Source organism: Branchiostoma floridae, chromosome 16 (assembly GCF_000003815.2).
Source record: "Branchiostoma floridae strain S238N-H82 chromosome 16, Bfl_VNyyK, whole genome shotgun sequence".
Classification (NCBI taxonomy): Eukaryota; Metazoa; Chordata; class Leptocardii; order Amphioxiformes; family Branchiostomatidae; genus Branchiostoma; species Branchiostoma floridae.
Genome location: NC_049994.1, coordinates 1,462,406 through 1,480,734, shown reverse-complemented (window position 1 = coordinate 1,480,734; position 18,329 = coordinate 1,462,406). Strand labels below are relative to the sequence as shown.

At 40.7% G+C, this 18,329-nt stretch overlaps 2 protein-coding genes across 3 annotated transcripts; both read right to left on the bottom strand.

The window, feature by feature from the left end:
* Nucleotides 1-1,176: 1,176 nt before the first annotated feature.
* On the bottom strand, nucleotides 1,177-7,174 carry LOC118403424 (cholesterol 25-hydroxylase-like). Its single transcript, XM_035802136.1, has 6 exons — nucleotides 7,123-7,174; nucleotides 6,551-6,693; nucleotides 4,641-4,897; nucleotides 3,725-3,898; nucleotides 2,606-2,815; nucleotides 1,177-1,706 (listed from the first exon to the last, which is right to left on the bottom strand). The coding sequence occupies exons 2-6, from the start codon at nucleotides 6,662-6,664 to the stop codon at nucleotides 1,529-1,531; spliced, it is 933 nt and encodes a 310-aa protein (XP_035658029.1). The 5' UTR covers nucleotides 6,665-6,693; nucleotides 7,123-7,174; the 3' UTR covers nucleotides 1,177-1,528.
* A 2,310-nt stretch (nucleotides 7,175-9,484) lies between these two features.
* On the bottom strand, nucleotides 9,485-17,952 carry LOC118403298 (nuclear envelope integral membrane protein 1-like). Of its 2 annotated transcripts, none has more exons than XM_035801954.1 (9): nucleotides 17,545-17,952; nucleotides 16,743-16,855; nucleotides 15,675-15,876; nucleotides 15,242-15,314; nucleotides 14,556-14,649; nucleotides 13,954-14,114; nucleotides 12,920-13,099; nucleotides 12,048-12,215; nucleotides 9,485-11,350 (listed from the first exon to the last, which is right to left on the bottom strand). In XM_035801954.1, the coding sequence occupies exons 1-9, from the start codon at nucleotides 17,690-17,692 to the stop codon at nucleotides 11,215-11,217; spliced, it is 1,275 nt and encodes a 424-aa protein (XP_035657847.1). In that variant the 5' UTR covers nucleotides 17,693-17,952; the 3' UTR covers nucleotides 9,485-11,214. The 2 variants fall into 2 exon arrangements, 1 of the variants encoding a protein (XP_035657847.1); XR_004829634.1 differs by having other exon boundaries at nucleotides 11,233-11,350; nucleotides 11,884-12,215.
* Nucleotides 17,953-18,329: the final 377 nt, after the last annotated feature.

Sequence of the window (18,329 nt, the reverse complement as noted above, 5' to 3'; positions counted from 1 at the left end):
ACAAATAGGTGATAACGTATTATAATACAATGAACAATGAGGTGTAGGATGGGAGCAGATGTTAACGTGGGTTTAGAGAGACATTTTCTGACACCTTGCTTTTTCTGCAATTGACTTTCCACTTGTCAGAAAAGTTACAGGCTTTCATACAACAGATCAATCGGAACCATGTAAGGAACGGCCTATAGCACCAACGCAAACCATTTATAAAGTTTGTTTATTTTGTACCAAGGCGGTTATAGGGAGTTAGTAAATACAAACCTATATAGGATATATGGAGTAATAACACCTATAAAGCGCCGTGCGATGATCTGAATGGGCAGAAGTACCCAAACTGCTGACCAAGGCTATTGGTCGTTAATATAACATTGTACCATCATGACCACGGAAGGTGTTGTTTTGAAAAAGGACCATACCAGTTGTCGGGATTGGTAACTCAGTGTTGAAATGACCTAAATATCATCCTATGAAGACAACAGACCTTTGGTAGACCAAATATTTATACTACAGGTTTTGCGATCGAAAAAAAAATTATCTTGGTTTTGTTCCCAAACATGGGCGACGCCATATTGATATGTAATGAATGATGGGAAATTTGGCAACTTGGGAAATTTGGTAAACTTAGAAAGTATATATATACTAGTACATGTACTAGTACGTGTACTAACAAATCGATATCGTCACTATATGCATGGAACTTTTACGCTGTCTGTATAGTTTAATCGATCTAGATATTATGCATATTTTGTAGGAAGATGAATAAAGCCTGTGAAAAAAACTGTGCATATGTCATGATGACTCGCCAAAGCACGCCATGTTGAGTCACCGTTACAGCCGTCAAGGGTGCCTAAGTATCCATACGACCCTTACGGAATTCATACGATTCACTTCTAAGAAACATACGATCCTTACGGAATTCATACGATCCTTACGGAATTCATACGACCCTTATGGAAATCATATGATCCTTACGGAATTCATACGATTCTTACAAATTCTGGCCCCACGCCGGCCCGTGCTCTATTGCAGATTGATTTCCTTTCTTCAGCTAGCCTAGCGGTATAAAACATAGTGATATGTCACCCAATAAGTTGCCTCTTCTGCAGGTGGAGGTTTAGGGCTTAGCAGGGTCGGATAATCTCGATATCGTCGGAAGAAATGCAAGTTCCTAGGCCCCCATATTGAATTAGCAAGGATCGTATGATTTCCGTAAGGATCGTATGATTTCCGCAAGGACATCACATAATATACACCCGTCTGTTGTTACTAGACATCGGATCTTACAAATTTTAATTCCAGTTCTTGATTAATGCAGCCAGGTATTAACCAAGTTGATTTCCGCTCGACCGTGACGTCATAGTGAAATAAAGATGGCAGCAAGTTCTGAACCTGGTTTAGCGACTCGCAAAAAATGTTATTTTGAAAGCTGGAAAACAGACATTACGACAAAATGTAGTTGTATTTACATGTACTTCTAAAGTTCTCTTCTTCAAACACCTCCTAAAGTTTTTATGCGATAATTTGTTCGTCACAAGTTGTCATCCTTCCCACTGAAGTGTTGTTTGGATTGTTCCATGTAGTTGTCGATGTAGGTGAAGAAGGGTTGGTACTGACGGGCTCCGTACACGTGGTGGGCGTGGTGCCGTGCTGCCCCTCCCATCACACCAAATGGAATGATCTTGTCATAGCTCCACGGTAAGTCAAACCTGTAAACGTGGAAGAATCTATTTTAAAGAGAGGGATGATAATACCTGTGTATAACGTTATTGAATCGTTCATTTGTGTAGAAATACCAAATTAACATGGTATACACTGCTAAATTACTTATCTATCAATTACAACTATTCTACAAATAGTCTTTACAGTACGTCGAAGCGTCCTTTTGGCGTAACAGTTAGGGTGCTTGGCCCAGAATCCAGAGGTCCGGCGTTCGAACTCCTGATATGCCATCGACGTTGTACTCTTGGAAATAGCACTTAACACGACTTTCCTTACTTCACTTCACTAGAAAGCCACAACTAGAGCAAATTGCAGAACCCACCGCGCTTATCGAAAACGGCAGGGACCTCCCCTGTGTGAGTGGACCAAATAAATCTGTCCGGACATGCAGCTTGTACTCCTTAGTACAAACCTGGTGTGTTTCGCAATGATGCGTTTATACTATGTATGCAATACAGCAAACTATTCTAAATTTCAAACTACTTCGAAATACTAGTAGGTTTATCCAGCCTACCTTTAACATACAATACTTGCTTGTAGGTAGGTAAAAAAACAGCACATGAATAGTTGGTAACTCCATCGAAGTCTGGAGTAAAAAGTTTGATCACTGAGCTTGGTTTGATGTAGTTGCAAAATTAAATGCCTACCAAGGCTAACGTCATATTTCCAAATCGGGGCCAAGCCGGCCTGCTTGTGCAATCGAAAATTATAGAAATGTATACGTACACGTAAAACTGTACACAAATAATGCCCCAGACTATTTTCTTTACGTCTTGTGTACTTTGGTGTCTTTTATATCATACTTTTCGGTTCCGAAAGCTACCCGGCCGGGCCCCGGTTTGGAAATGTGGCGTAGACTGTAGACCTAAAGGTACGTGTATATTACCCGGCGTGGTTTTCCACCAGCAGCCCTATGAACACAACGATGAAGCCCGTCCTGCTGAGCGGGTGCGCGGACACCAGTCTCAGGGAGAAGTTAGCTGACAGGACCAGCGCTAGACGTTCTGCCACCGTCAGACGGTTGGTGACGCGGCCGTGCAGACCCGCCGGGTGGTCGTGGTGATGGGCGTGGATCGTTCTGTACAGGAAGGCGTTCCTGGGGAAAGCATCAGTATAGTAGAGTTCATTACCACGCGTCCTTATTTTTGGCGACGTCTCAGGGGCGAGCCTCGAGATATAGAATTGAGTGTGGTCTGCAAGAATTTTAGGAATTGTACAGGAATGTGTCTATGAGAATCATCATGTTAGTCCGCAGGGTTTTGTCCTCGGAAATGTTTAAGTGTATGAATTCTAGATTACCCCCAAGAGACCACAGAAATTCCTGCGGACGCTCTAGGGTCATTTTTTGCAATCTTCCTAATACATTTCTCTGCAGCCAGATTCCAGTGGACTGAAATTCCTGCGTCCCCTTCGGGCATTCCAGCATTCCTGTAGGCACACATCCTGTCCACTAACATTCCTGTCATTTCCCTTGTTGCATTTCGACCAATTAGCCTCATCCTCACCTTTGATACTTCACACCAAAAAGGTTTACCAATGAATCACAGTTTGTAGAATTCAAATTTCAAACACACTCAGTACGTGTATGTGTACACTGTAATATATGACGTAGAATATTCCTGCATACCTGTGTACACTGTAATGAATGACGCAGAATATTCATGCTTACCTGTGTACACTGGAATGAATGACGTAGAATATTCCTGCATACCTGTGTACACTGTAATGAATGACGCAGAATATTCGTGCTTACCTGTGTACACTGTAATGAATGACGTAGAATATTCATGCTTACCGGTGTACACTGTAATGAATGACGCAGAATATTCATGCTTACCTGTGTACACTGGAATGAATGACGTAGAATATTCCTGCATACCTGTGTACACTGTAATGAATGACGCAGAATATTCATGCTTACCTGTGTACACTGTAATGAATGACGTAGAATATTCATGCTTACCGGTGTACACTGCAATGAATGACGCAGAATATTCATGCTTACCGGTGTACACTGTAATGAATGACGAAGAACATTGCGTCATAGATGATGAGTGCAGCCGCTACCTGCAGTACCATCTGTCCCAACGTGGGGGCGCGCTCGGGTAGCGCTCTCGCTCTCTGGATCCAGTCAAGACGTTTAAGTTCTATGACGTTTTCTGATACTTCTGGGAACCTTCACAACAAAAGGAAGGAAAATCTACTTTTATAAAGTGCAAAGACACTGAAATGTGTGTGGAGTTAGCGGTAATCCCACAATATGATCCATCATCACCGATGTTTTGATTACTGAACGCTGAGTCCACAAGCCAATGACACTGCATTTGGTTTTGTGAACAAAAACATTTAGTACAGCAAACCTAAGAGTAGGGACAGTAAATGGAGTGTCCAATGGAACATATGATAAAGCCTATATAGGTAGGTAGGTAAACTAGTAATAAACAGTCACTTCAAATACACTTACATATATTTCAAATCTCAAAGCTTTACCCCCACTGTGAAATCAGAGGTGTGTTTGTCTGCCAAAGTATTGAAATGACGCCTGGACTTCACACACTACCCCAGATGGGTCAGTCCAGCCAATGAGAGAGTCAGGTCATCCCATTACAGGGTACAACGTGGAAAGAGTCATTAGATTTTTCAGATTCAAAAATGTGAGTGCAGCAATCTTAAGTGCCAGATAACCTATGTCACCCCCCGTCAGTCGAAAATTCAAATTACAACGTGGCAAAAGTCATAGATTTTTCAGATTCAAAAAATGTGAGTGCAGCAATTTTAAGTGCCAGATAACATATGTCGCCCCCCGTCAGTCGACAATTGAAGTAAGTTCCATTTTATCTGAAGTGTTTGTAAGGCTAGTCCTCTTTCATTGAATGTAATTTACCAGCACAGAGGAACTTTCATGCGAGGATAATGTTTACCTTTTCACGATGACTGTATCCAGGGCAGCTAATGGTAGCATGTACAGGGTTCCCTCTGTCATGAGATGGGGGATGGAGGGGCGAGGTGCAGTCAAACTCCGCTCCAGTCGGTACTTTGAGAAGAAGGGAACTTTCGCCATGGCCTCTGGCACCAGGGCGATGATAGAGTAACAGAATACGACGAACCACGTCTCAAAGTACACAGTCTCGTACAAGACGTGGTGACGTAGGTAGCGCCAGAGGCTGTCGATGTTATGCTGTAAAACATAAATTAGAAGAGCAGTGCAACAGCGATCCATGCGGTTTGCTTCACAACTGCATACTACACTATGCCTTTACTGGTTAGCTCAATCAACTAGCATTTTCTTTCTGCATAAAGAAAGCTGCATCTTCTCCAACCCGGAAATGAGTCTCAAGCTAATCAATGTTTTAAAACTTTTATTGTCCCTGTTTGCTAGAGATATTGTAGATCAGTATCAGTATCCACATTTACGGCATAGGCTACCTTTACACACCAGGCCCGTATGGACAAAAATGTTGTGTATCCGGTTACCTTACCGACCCTAACGAATACCTACCGACCCGTGCTTTTTTTACGCCTAAGGCTGTTAAACTCGCAAGGCCACGAAAACAGATATAGCTAGAGATACTGTATGAAATAGTGCTCAGTACATTTGGTGCTTTATTTCCAAGGTTTCAAACGTTGTCCATGACGGAACTTAACTTTGTTTGAGGAGGACAGTTGTGCTTTAGAATGTCGTGTGGGTAAACCAGAGGTCCTGGGTTCAAATCCGTTGATGTGCTACCGACCTTGCGCCTTTGGGAAAGGTATAATGTATACGACGTTCCTCACTTCACTCAGGTGGAAATGAGAACCTCATCTTCGATTTAGGGACGTCCCTCGGATAGGACGTTGAATTGAAGTCCCTTGTGACGACAGAAAAACCTAAAAGATTCCCAATACCGCACTTATCGAACAGAGTAGGGGTCCTTCCCGGCGGTGTGAGTGGATCAGTTAAATCTGTCCGGATATGTTTTTACTTTTCTGTACAAACCTGGTGTGTTACGGTTGTGGGAGTGCACATGGTTTACCGGGTATGCATTCGCACCACTTGGGGATGTCTCCGCCTACAGATTTCATGGTTCAAAGCGGGTCTAAAACCTGACCGACGACCTAGCAAAAACATGCGGACCCACGCTTTTGCGGGGATAGCCTGTTGGCAAGTAACTTAGACGTTTCCATCTAACATCTGTGTGATGAAAACGTTGTAAAATAATTTTTCAACACCTAATTTTTGTCGAAACATGTTAACAGCAAAAGAATGACCCACCCAACTTATTATTAGGTCCCCTTGCTATCGTCACGCCGCATATGTAAAAGTACACCGTATAATCAAAACATAGGATACTGAAAATGCTGGTGTCCTGATGAATTTAGTGAATTATTGGATCACTTCGATAGATATTTAAGGGAAAAAAAGAAAGAAAAAAAAAACATATAGGAGAATCCGTACCGGCCCTACTTTTTCAGGATCGTGACCGGAAACACAACATTACCCTTACCGGGCCAGTGTTTCAAGAGTTCGTTTGCACGCCACGCCCTCCAGTACTTAAGCTTATCAGTACTCAGTCATTTGTTTTCCGGCTTTGTGACTGAGAAAACAATGTGGCTTCTATCCACAGACAGTGTCGGTAAATCTTTAAGAGATTTAAATGTTTAAATCCGACATTGTAATATTACTTCTTACTTTAACTATGATTTTGTTTCAAAATTTTCAAAGACAGGTGCCACATTATAGGCAAGCACTAACCAAAGTTGCTTCCGGTTGAACAGACACACATTGTGTAGTATGTATGTATGTATACCTAGAAAGGGTCACACAAAAATGGCGACACAGCGTCCAGCTTACCTGTATTGCAGATTGGAGTAGATAACAGGTGACCACAGCCAGTACACAGAGAACCCTGAGGACGAGTATCAGCGGAGAACCCCGGGAACGACATGTTGTCCCCATGGCCGCCATTTGTAGAGATTTACATAAAAACCTCTGACCTGCAAAAATGGGCGTGGGGAAATACTTCAGCGTAACGTAGCAGAACACAGTACTTCGCCTTTGGGGATTTACTTGGTTAAGAGATCTTAAGAGCCCCGATGCTTTTTCGACCACCGAAAGTCGAAAGCCTTTTTCTAAAGTCCATTGCAGATTACACAAGGAAGAAGCAAAGAGGATATAGACTTCATCAGGGTACAAATATGAAAATGAACCCAAGTTTGTCCGCTCGTTCCCCGACCTCTACATGTCAACGCCTAGCGGAGAACATATGAACTGCAGCCGACACACCATATCGAGCCCATAAACAGTATTTAGGCGCAGATTAACTATGTGTTGAACATAAAAAAAATCTTAGACCTCCTTAAGAAAAAAAAGCCAACAAACCCCCATATAAAACGTGCAACCACTGAAAGTGCCCCCTCTAATACCTGTATAAGTGTGGTCTCGCTCGTGCTGGATCGGTTCGTCGCTGAAACAACAGGCGTGGGTAGTTACCGGAGAATTACAATTTTCGTGACGCGAGTCTAGAAGAAGAAAATGTCACCGAGGACTTGATTGCATTGGGTTTTGAGAAAGCCACAATCTATGGCTTTGAGTTCCTCTCCATGCTAGTTACCTTGGTCCAACACAACTTCGGTTTCGCCGCCCTAACAACCCTAACAGAGCGCATGTATCCCGTTGCCTGGAGCCGCACCTGAGGAGAGTACTTGAAGTCAAGTGAGCCGACGCCGGAACTTTCAGTAATATAAGCTTCAAAGGGATATAGTCTACAGCGAGCGGCCAGAAATTCTTCTGAAACTATGCGGAAATGTTTCACAAGACTGACATATTCTCCTGAAGTTTATCACTACAATTCTAAGGGACTTCAACAAATCGAATATTTTGTAAAGTTAGTCGATGAAAATGCGAGTGCGTGGGTGAGTGAGTAACCAGCCAGAACTGTACAAAGCTGTAGATGACTATGCTAAATTATATAGTGGGTTCTCTCTTGTGCGTATATCAAATACGTTACTTACCTGGTATTTTTGTCTTGGTAAAGTTTGCGCCCGAAGAAGTCTTTTTTTTCGGCTCGACAACCAGGCTGCACAACGCCGGCGCCGTCAATACGGAATTCGTACGGATTTCATAGACGCACAGTTCACCCCCATACTTATGAACATAGAGAACAAGAGGAAGCAACTAGCGTTCAGTGCTGTGGGTACCCTATGTGCCTCACACAAGCATTACCGTTTCGACAAGCCAAACACACCAGGTACATTTATTGTCAAGGGTGATCACTTCCAGCATTGGAACCAAACCACATATCCAATTCTGCAAATATCCTCTTACACCATTCCCGCCTTACATCCTGGAAGACTGCCCAACTGCGAACACACACAAAACAAACAAATTACAATACCTCCATTTTCACAGAGGTAAAAAATACGGAATGCATATATTACTCACCAGGAAGTTTTGTCAGTAAACATGAGTTTGTGGGACCCTGGGTTGGAATCTCCTCGCTGTGGGTTCAGTGGCCGAGTCAAAGCTCAAGTGACGCTAACCTGTGCCGCTCCGAGCACAAAAGGGTTCGCTAATGGGTGTTCTAAACAAGGAATGCTTTAGACCCTCTCAAAACCGGTACTTGACTGGTACAGGGGGCACGTTTGGGCAGTCAGCCGGGGCGTTTACTTTCTGGCACCGTTCCAATTCGCAGAATTTCGACCATTGTATTCACTAATCACTCGTTATTCGTGCCTTCAAGAGACGACTTTATTTTTTTTTTCAACTCCCAAGCAAAGTTGTTGACAATGGAACTGTTGTATGCAGTTGTAATACAGTTTTCTGTTGCTAATTACTTTTGTATTATCTTCACCAATGTGATGTTTACCTCCATGAAAAATGTAGGTATCGTTTTTGGTGTGTCTGTGTGAGTGTCTGTTTTTGTTTTTATTTTGTTTCCGCATATTTGTGGTCGGTATAACTTAAGATCCTCTGGACGTATAGTACTGATATTTGGTATGTGGGTAGGTGTTGGAAAGACAAAGGTCAAGGTCGATTTTGAGCCCCCTGGTGTGTGACCTTGGTACTGCAGCAAAACTTTTTGTATCTTTTGACCTGGACATGCTAAGGTCTTGATTTTTTTAGGTTGTGATGTAAGGAAGAGGTGATGTATGTTTGCCCCCCTAGCAGCTTGCTCTGGAACTGCAGGGGCAATTCTGTCAAAATCTTCCAAGGAGCATAACGTAACATAGGAACGATGGATTTCAATGATATTTAAAATGCAGGAATCTTTGGAAGTGATGTACATAAAGAAGTGCAAATTATGCAAATATGGGCTTCATTTGCATACTTAATGAAAAAAGTCTATATTTACAGTGTTTTCCATTCATCATCATCACCATGTACCCCCCCCCCCCTCCCACAAACACACATACATAAACACAGACAGATAAGCACACACATATAATCCCCCATTGTTGTTGTCCTTCTGTCTCAGGAGACAATACAATTTTGCTCATGTACACACACACATCAACATGCACAAACACACATACATAATCCCCTTATGCATAAAAGACACACACACACACACACACACACACACAGCTACAGATTCACACACACACACACGCAAACACACAGGTATAAACATACATGTTTGTATATACAAGGCTTAGCATACATACACACATGTGCACACTCCATACACTTGGGGCGAAGAATGCTTAATTGAAAGAGAAGACTAATAGCAAACCACAGCTTTGTACAAATACAGCAAAATAATTACAAAACAAAAATACAACGTACTAACACTTGGCTGCGTAACTTTATTGCAATTACATTGTATTACAGAAAACTTAAAACTTCTCTTAACTTCAAATTTTACTCTGTTTCTTGCATTTCTATGATTAAAAAACAAAAGATTTTCTGCACTTAACTATAAGACTGAAGATAAAATGTATGTTTATAACATTTAGAGACAGTTCTTAATTTATTGTTCCAATTCCTTACAATAGCTGCCAGTCATAGTTTGGGGCAATCTGTGTGGTTAAAATAATTAAAGAAACAACACCAAAATAAAATTTGGTCGCCCAGTTTGTATGAATATTGCTTGTACTGCCTGAATAAGCCCCTGTAAATGATTTAAAAGCAAGGAAAGAGCATCAAAATGATGTTATAACTTAAGTGGGTATCATCTCACTGGGTTGCAATTGCTTGCAAATGACAGTCGCCTCCAACAGATGCCAATTGACCTCCCAAAAGCATTTTTTTTTAAATTTGGAAGACATCACAAAAGGCTAAATGTTGCAAATGGATGCAAACTAGACGCTTAATAGTCCCTAACAGTCCAAATCTCTCTTTGCTGAAGCTTAATCATTTTGCATTGGACTTTTATTCTGTGGTAATAAAGTTGTAAGTAAGTAAGTAATAAAGTTGTCTTGTGGATGAAACTGAGGATGTGACATTCCGACCACGGCCATTTTGTTCATAGAAGTCATACATGTCACCCACATTTTGCACGTCAGTGTGACCACAATAGAAAATTGGCAGAAAATTACCAAAGTTGCGGCAATGTCCTAAATAGGCTTGTCCCAGTGAGATACCCCCTTTAGATCCAACAAATTGAATTGGCCTGAAAAGTAGCCTGACTAAAATTGCGTTCCTAGCAGCTGGCCCTACAATTGCCCCAGCCAGCGAGAGATTGTGTAAACTCAGGCTAGCCTGAAAAGCATATTCGTAGGACATCAGTAGAATGACAGACTATAATTTCATTCTGCAGAAAATTGCTACCAGACAACTCCCTCAGCATATTAACAAAAAGTAACTCTGAATCATAAAATTGTCTACAAAATCATACACAACTTTGCCAGTAGCATTTCTTGGTCAAGAATTTCCCATGTTTCTCTAGGTGTAGGGTAGAATTGGTCACTGTAACATGAACATAGATCAACATTTACTACATCAAGAAACTACTGTGATGGTGGTAGGGACCAGTACAGAAAACTCATGTCAACGTCAGGTAAAGGTCCAGAAGATCAGGTCCAGATTCGGACCTGAATCTGCTACATATTGGTACTGAAGTACTACATAACATCATATTTGGGAGAGTGAGACAAAGGCACAGGTCTCCGTGAACGTGACAACTCAAATTGTATATTGGAATGATGGTGGTAATTTTCAAGTCACAAGCAACTAATATGCATAAAGAAAAGAGAGGTGTTACAAAACATATATTTTATACATTTCTTATACAATCTCATTTCTCATCACACTTGGTTCTTTTTTTGGCATGACTGAAACTTCAAAAGCTGAAGTCCAAAAGGACCCCAAAATGTCAAAAGTCTACTGATTTTTTCAGGTTTGTACCTTTTTTGGATAACTTCCAGCAAGAAATACTGGTACCCTCTGCCTCCTCTTATTGTAATAATTAATATCCAAAATTCAAAATGTTTTTCAGGCATTTTAGACACCTGTCCTGAATTCCCTTCCCTGCATAGATGGGTGTGTTTGTTGAGTGTTGGAATGAAAGACTAGTGTTACGTGTTGCTAGAAACAAAGGATTCGTCTTCCTCAAAACTATCCTCCATTGGAAGATCAAACGAGACCTCAGAGTCATATGCACAGACCTCATCTTCTGACAGGTGACTGTCTCCCTCTACAAACTTGGCAAACCTGGAAAACAAACAATATGTCTGATTTGTAAATACTGGAAAACAATACTCTCCAGTCAGAGGTGGGTGGGGAAATCGTGACCTTTCCTGTTATTTTTTTTCGACGGCCATCCACCATAGCCGGTGGAATAGCGAAAAAAAATATAATAGAAAAGTCACTATTTTTCCACCCGACCTCTGCTGGAGAGTAGAAAACATGACATGGCAGCCGAATGTTAGGCCATGTTGATTTGATTACATGGATGACATCCTCCGGGATCCTAAAACTGATGCGAGCGTGTAAATTAAAGAAATGTGTGGCAAAAAAAAGTTCATCAGTTTTCCATGTGTTACAGTCAGGATGGTTACAAATTCAACTGTCTCAGCTTACCTTACAGGGGAACACTTCTCCAGTCTGCTGACAGTTTTCCATGTGTTACAGTCAGGACTGTTGCAGAACTGTCTCAGCTTACCTTACAGGGGAACACTTCTCCAGTCTGCTGACAGTTTTCCATGTGTTACAGTCAGGACTGTTGCAGAACTGTCTCAGCTTACCTTACAGGGGAACACTTCTCCAGTCTGCTGACAGTTTTCCATGTGTTACAGTCAGGACTGTTACAGAACTGTCTCAGCTTACCTTACAGGGGAACACTTCTCCAGTCTGCTGACAGTTTTCCATGTGTTACAGTCAGGACTGTTACAGAACTGTCTCAGCTTACCTTACAGGGGAACACTTCTCCAGTCTGCTGACAGTTTTCCATGTGTTACAGTCAGGACTGTTACAGAACTGTCTCAGCTGTTCCAGTGCTCGCCGTGTTTCCTCCCGCGCCTGCTGCTCGTACTCTTCTTGTGTCAGACGCCGGATCTTCCGCGGAAACCAAGTCCTCCTGAAGAAACAAAACATTTCCCGCAAATCCTGTTTTATCAAAAATTAATCTGATGTACATATCAGTATTGTTGCCAATCATATTCCTGCAATTTCCTTTCACGTTTGTATTTCCATGCCACTAATAATCTTTAAATAAACTCATAATAACCAAATTAATTTAACCATTGAAAACCTTAAAGTACATTATTTTTTTTATTATTATAATTCACGAATTGAGCTCAAGGACAAGATTAGGGCTTTGGACCTTATTGCAACCTGAAGTGTTCATAGCAACCCAGCTGTTGGGTGCAACCTGGCTCCAAAAAAATTATTTCAGACCCTGATACTGAAACCTTCACATCTACTTCAGGGCTGGAAATACCACCTGCATATACAGGTTAGTGCAGGTAAAATTGTAGCTGAGTGTGCAGGTATTTCTGGTGTCTACCTGCAACTAACCTGCACTGGTCCATGTACTGGGTTTTATACATAAATGTCCCATAAATATATAATAATATGGATTATTATTAGCTGCATTGACTGTTACAACCTATATAGTGTATAAAAGAAAAATTAGCAATGGTTCCTGAACAATTTTAGTATGATCCATACTTTCTAAGTTCAGAGTGGTGCAGGTAGAATTTGTCTGGTGCACGTAAATTTCAATGTTACCTGCACCGGTGCAGGTATGCAGGAAAAAAGTATTTTGAGCCCTGTACTTACCAATAGTACCTGACTGCCTGTGCCAGTCTCTCTGGGATATTGGCCCAGAGTACAGCCAGTAGGATGATGGTGAGTGAGGCTGCAGGGAGCTGGGTTCCGTTGTACACAAATGTCAGACCAATCAGCTGAATCCCCCACTTAATCAAGTCTAAACTTCTCTCATTGGTCACTGGGCCATACCTAGAAATACACATATATTTGCATAATTCCCACCAATCAATTTCTTCAAGGATTTGTATGACCTGACAAAAAATCTCTTAGGCCTAGGGAAGAAATGCAGTTGTCTTTCTGGTTATGGTCCTTAAAAAAATGAAGGTAGGTACGTTTTCTTTTCTTCTTTTTTTTTGGCTTTACTTCAGTTTATTTTTTTATATTTTGGTCGAAGTGAAAAGAAAAAAAAAATTGTTAAAAAAGTTGCCTTCACTTATATATCTAAGTGGTCAAGAAGGTTGAATAAATGACTGAACACACAAAGTATGGTATATCAAGAAATAGATTTTTCATTTTGTTCTGTTACATCTTCTTTTTTTAAATTTTGAACTGAATTCGGTATTCTACATTCCGTATTGTCATCAAAATCTATTTTCTGACATATTCTTTAGTTTATAGCATATGTTCGCTCATATTGGAGCTACATGCAATACGTTCATAGTATGATCCAAAACTTTTCTTTTTTTGAAAATGGACGAAAACTGATGTGGCATCATCCATATAGGAAAGTTTATTTGCAAGTTTATACCCGTAGGCTAATTGCAAATACATGGTACAAACAAGATAGGGAATACGCATGTAGCAATGAACTGTGATAAATATTATTATACAAAGAGACTACTCGAATACTGTACTACATCTAGATAGGTTGGGTTTGACTTCTTTTTTGGAAGCAGAGGACGACAAAGACTTAGAGTCCCACTTTTTCTATAATTTGTGGGTTCGGTGATTTTTTTAAGAGGAAAGTGGCTTTCTGTTGGTCTGCAAATGTGGGAAAGATGGGGAATATAATTGTGATTACTATAATCACAACATGGCCTTACCTGTAACAAACAGCAAAGCTGACGAGAGCAGCCACTGCCAGGTACCCCAGTATATACGGCAGGTACCCCTGCAGTAGAGACTGTAGGTTCAGGTACATGTGCTGTAGGAGGTACAGGGCTGTGGACCATCCTGCTGCCAGCAGTACAACTGCACCACTTTTCTGACAGAGAAAGAAACAACACCATGATTAGAATGTGAAAAATGTGACTCATCAATTAAAGATGAACAAAGATGAAACTTTTGCCACAATGTACAATTGTTGTAAAAAAATTCTACATAATAATCTTTGAAAAAATATTTCATTCAGATGCATGTAGACCTGTTCTCAATTACCAATTAGTTCTTAAGGTTTCTCGTATAAATTGATATATCAGCATAGCTGGTATGATAGCCCTTCGACATCTTTGTTCTTGTGGCATGTAATTTGAGTTCAGAGGAATGATACCAATCCACCCTTAATAACTGATGTTGCATTATATGACCGCCTCCATATTTACTTTTATTTTGCACAAAATATACAAAAATTCTTTGAGATTTGTTGGGTTTACCATTGCTTTACAATTGATATGGAACATGTGAAAGTAGTATTTTGTATACTCACCTTGGGTACCAACTTACTGAGCATGTAGACAAGGATCAGAAGGGATGCCAACACACCAACAGTAATGCCTGATGAGTAGTAAAACAGCACATTCCTGGAACAAACACACCAACAGTAACTCCTGATGAGTAGTAAAACAGCACATTCCTGGAACAAACACACCAACAGTAATGCCTGATGAGTAGTAAAACAGCACATTCCTGGAACAAACACACCAACAGTAATGCCTGATGAGTAGTAAAACAACACATTCCTGGAACAAACACACCAACAGTAACTCCTGATGAGTAGTAAAACAGCACATTCCTGGAACAAACACACCAACAGTAATGCCTGATGAGTAGTAAAACAGCACATTCCTGGAACAAACACACCAACAGTAACTCCTGATGAGTAGTAAAACAGCACATTCCTGGAACAAACACACCAACAGTAACGCCTGATGAGCAGTAAAACAGCACATTCCTGGAACAAACACACCTGTCCAACAGTCCGCACCTGGGGCAGTTATTGTTGAATTGAGGTCACCTAAGTTAGCGCTGAATGGCACTGGCTCCGGAGATTTGTGACTTAGCCCCACCTATTGTAATCTCCTTGCAATTCAGCCCCTGGCAGCCAAGAGAGAGAGAGAGATAGTAGTTGACCTGCCCCCAACAATAATAAAGTTAGAAATGGACCAGTCTTACCTGCTGAGAGTAGAGGCATAACTGAAGATCAGCAGGCCAAACACAAGGCATGCTGGGGACCAAACGTTGATCGCTGAGAAGAAAATAAAAGGATGCTAATGAAATGGAATTCGAACATATACATTAGCAAATATAGAAAAAGTGTATAGAAAATGCTCAGTACTTTTTTCTTCCTACAACTATAGAAGTCAATTGAAGTTGAATAAGCAATCAACTCTAAATAAAGTCATTGTAGCATACTATTAGGCAGTCTTTACAAATGGTGTCATTTGCACAATGAGAACTTTGCCCTAGCACAGGACTTCACACACACACACACACACACACACACTGTCCCTGAAGGAGTAATATTTGTGGGTACAACCCATCTAGATTTAGATGTTAAAAAACACTGTGAATATTTCATATTTTCCTTACTGCAAGATTAAATCACCTTTCTTGTCCAGCCCGATGTATGTTGTTGACGCGTACTCCACTCCGACACACGACCTCTCGAACGGTGGGAGGGAGACTTTGTCAGGAGAGATCATGAGCCAGTAGAGGATGAGGTTCTGCTGGTCCTGTTTCTGACACACCTCCGACTTGTTGTGCCCCACATAAATGGTCGGGGCTCCGTCCAGGGACTTCACCCTGACCTGAGGAAGGTCATCAGCATTCATCATCAACATATCCTAGAGCTTAGGAATTTTCTTTTGCACAACCAGTTTTTCACGCCTGCTCACGTTTCGATGTGTCAGACATCTTCCTCAGAGCTTCTAACTGGAGTTCTGCTTCTCACCGCTATATGTAGCCGATGTAGGTGGCACTTACGTCAGCAGGTGAGAAAAAAAATGGTTGTGTAAAAGAAAATTCCTATGTCCTATGATCTACCAACCTGATGAAATTATTTTCCGAAATATCTTAGAGCTGTGTACCTGTACACTGTACCAATACAGTATCTGTACAATCAACTAATCGCAGGTACAAAATACCAGAACCCTACACAGAGGGACTGCCTGTCTGTCACTTAGCACTACACAAGGGAACTGACAGAAGAGTTCACTTCAAAATAAGGCAAATACTCCCTTTAGATGGTAATAAAACATTCCAAACTTGCAGAGACATTTTGCATACATGTAAGCATTCAGAAAAAAATATATTACAATTTTTTCATTGTCAACATGGGGACAATTTTGTCTTAGTTTCCATAAAATAATCCCTACTGGTGATGTTGGTGGTGTGGAATTATAGATTCTACGCAATAGGTTTGTGTCTAGTGCACTTTGTGTCTAGTGCACTTTGTGACTTCCTCACATGTGACTTTTTAAAGCTTAAGATGACAGATTTAGCAACAGAAATTTGCAAAATGGGCTTCCTTCTTAAAATGCATAAATGTATTTTTAATTTGAGCCCAGATATTGACCATTTGATGACTAATAAAATATGTGAAACTTATAAAAACAAATATGTATTTTGAACGACTCCAAGGGTTTTACCAGCAAAGAAAAATGTCCATACTTACAGTCACACTGCTCCATAGTAAGAATGGACTAGCTGCCTCCCCGCTGTAACAGAAAACCTGGAAGCTTCCTTCATCTGTGCTGAGGGTATAACTGGGTGTCTTCTTGGTAAGTTCTGCATTAGGAAGAAATATAGGTATGAAAGATTTAAAGATTATAACTTTCAAGCTCAAGTAATAATGGTAAGATTCTGTCATGAAGGAATCAAATGGTGCACAAGGCCCTAATTTTGTGCAATATAATGTTATGCAACATTTACAAGCTTATGTCACCAATGACACTAAAATACAACAGGTCCTTATCACAACAGGGTTGTACAAGTCCACTAGCCCTATTGTCCAGGGCAAGTGAAAGTGCTGCTGATCGGGCAAGTGAATGTCCTACCCCACTTGTCCGATCAGACAAGTAAGACACTTGTCTGACACTTAATGACTGACCTCTATAAATATTTTTTTTTTCTTAAATAGTTAGTTAGTTCTGGGACTGTTTGAATTTGAGACTGAGACTTCTTAACTTGTCAAACTTCTAACCATACTGCAGCTGTAAGATGGGGAGTCTTCAATGCTCTTGGAACCTTTCCTATATCATATCATATCATAATATCACTTATCACATCATATCATATCATATCACATCATAGAGTTTGGAGAAGCATACTTCAAATCCCTTTTAAGGCTAATCTGGAGTTATTCGGGTACATTAAACTAGTAATAATATACTAGTAATTTTGGTTCACCGTTAACTTAGACTAGAGTCAAAAAGATATCTAAGTACAATTATATTTAATATGAGAACATAGCATACCTCTTACACCACTAAACCCGGGCCCACAGTCTGCCGATACTGTCGTCACTGATGCCAGGAAGAAGAACAACACGAGGCCGATGACTGGCATTGCTGAATCTACCTTTAACTCGCGTATAACAAATTTAACGTTAGTTAGGGTCACCATGCAGGCTTACTTGAAGTGGGGAGGGGGGCGGTATGGTGCAGAAGGTTTTTGTTACCGTTGTCGAGATTCACAATAGTAGAGATCTTTCTCTATAAATTCTGATAGTTCAATGTAACACAAAGGGAAACACTCTAAAAAGGAACGTGGCAGATATCTTGATGTCTAAGGACTAGAAACAGAAATTTGTAATTTTGGCGCCAAAACTGCCGCTACAGGATCGCCTTGCCAGTGAGAGGTCAATGGAGTAGTCCATTATTTTCGATAGGAGGTAATTTTTGTGAACGCCTGTTTGACTCATTGAATTCAGTAAATAATTAGACACAGATAGAAAATAATCAATAACGATGATCACAATGTAGTGATAATGATAATGTTGATAATGTTAAATATGATCTTGATAATATAAATACCCGCAAGGGTATCGACTGGCTGTGGTTCAGGATTCAAGGTAAAGATGATGATGTAAATGATGAATAAGTATATTTTAAGTCATCGTGACACGCGTTACCCAAACCAAGGAGGTTAAAAATGTCCTTGCTCAAACCACGACTTCAATGAAAGGAACGGTGAAAAGTATGATTCATTCGTATTTTCTCCCCGAAAAAAATCACAAAACAAAAGCAACTTCATCCCACGC

Coding starts and splice junctions, on each gene's coding strand:
- LOC118403298 (XM_035801954.1), bottom strand. CDS start 17,692: ATGGTGACCCTAACTAACGTTAAATTTGTTATACGCGAGTTAAAGGTA. Junction 14,650..15,241: donor TATGCCTCTACTCTCAGCAG/GTAAGACTGGTC, acceptor TGTTTGTTCCAG/GAATGTGCTGTTTTACTACT. Junction 11,351..12,047: donor GAGAAGTGTTCCCCTGTAAG/GTAAGCTGAGAC, acceptor TTTGTTTTCCAG/GTTTGCCAAGTTTGTAGAGG.
- LOC118403424 (XM_035802136.1), bottom strand. CDS start 6,664: ATGGCGGCCATGGGGACAACATGTCGTTCCCGGGGTTCTCCGCTGATA. Junction 3,899..4,640: donor GATACAGTCATCGTGAAAAG/GTAAACATTATC, acceptor CCTTTTGTTGTG/AAGGTTCCCAGAAGTATCAG. Junction 1,707..2,605: donor CTGGTGGAAAACCACGCCGG/GTAATATACACG, acceptor CCACGTTTACAG/GTTTGACTTACCGTGGAGCT.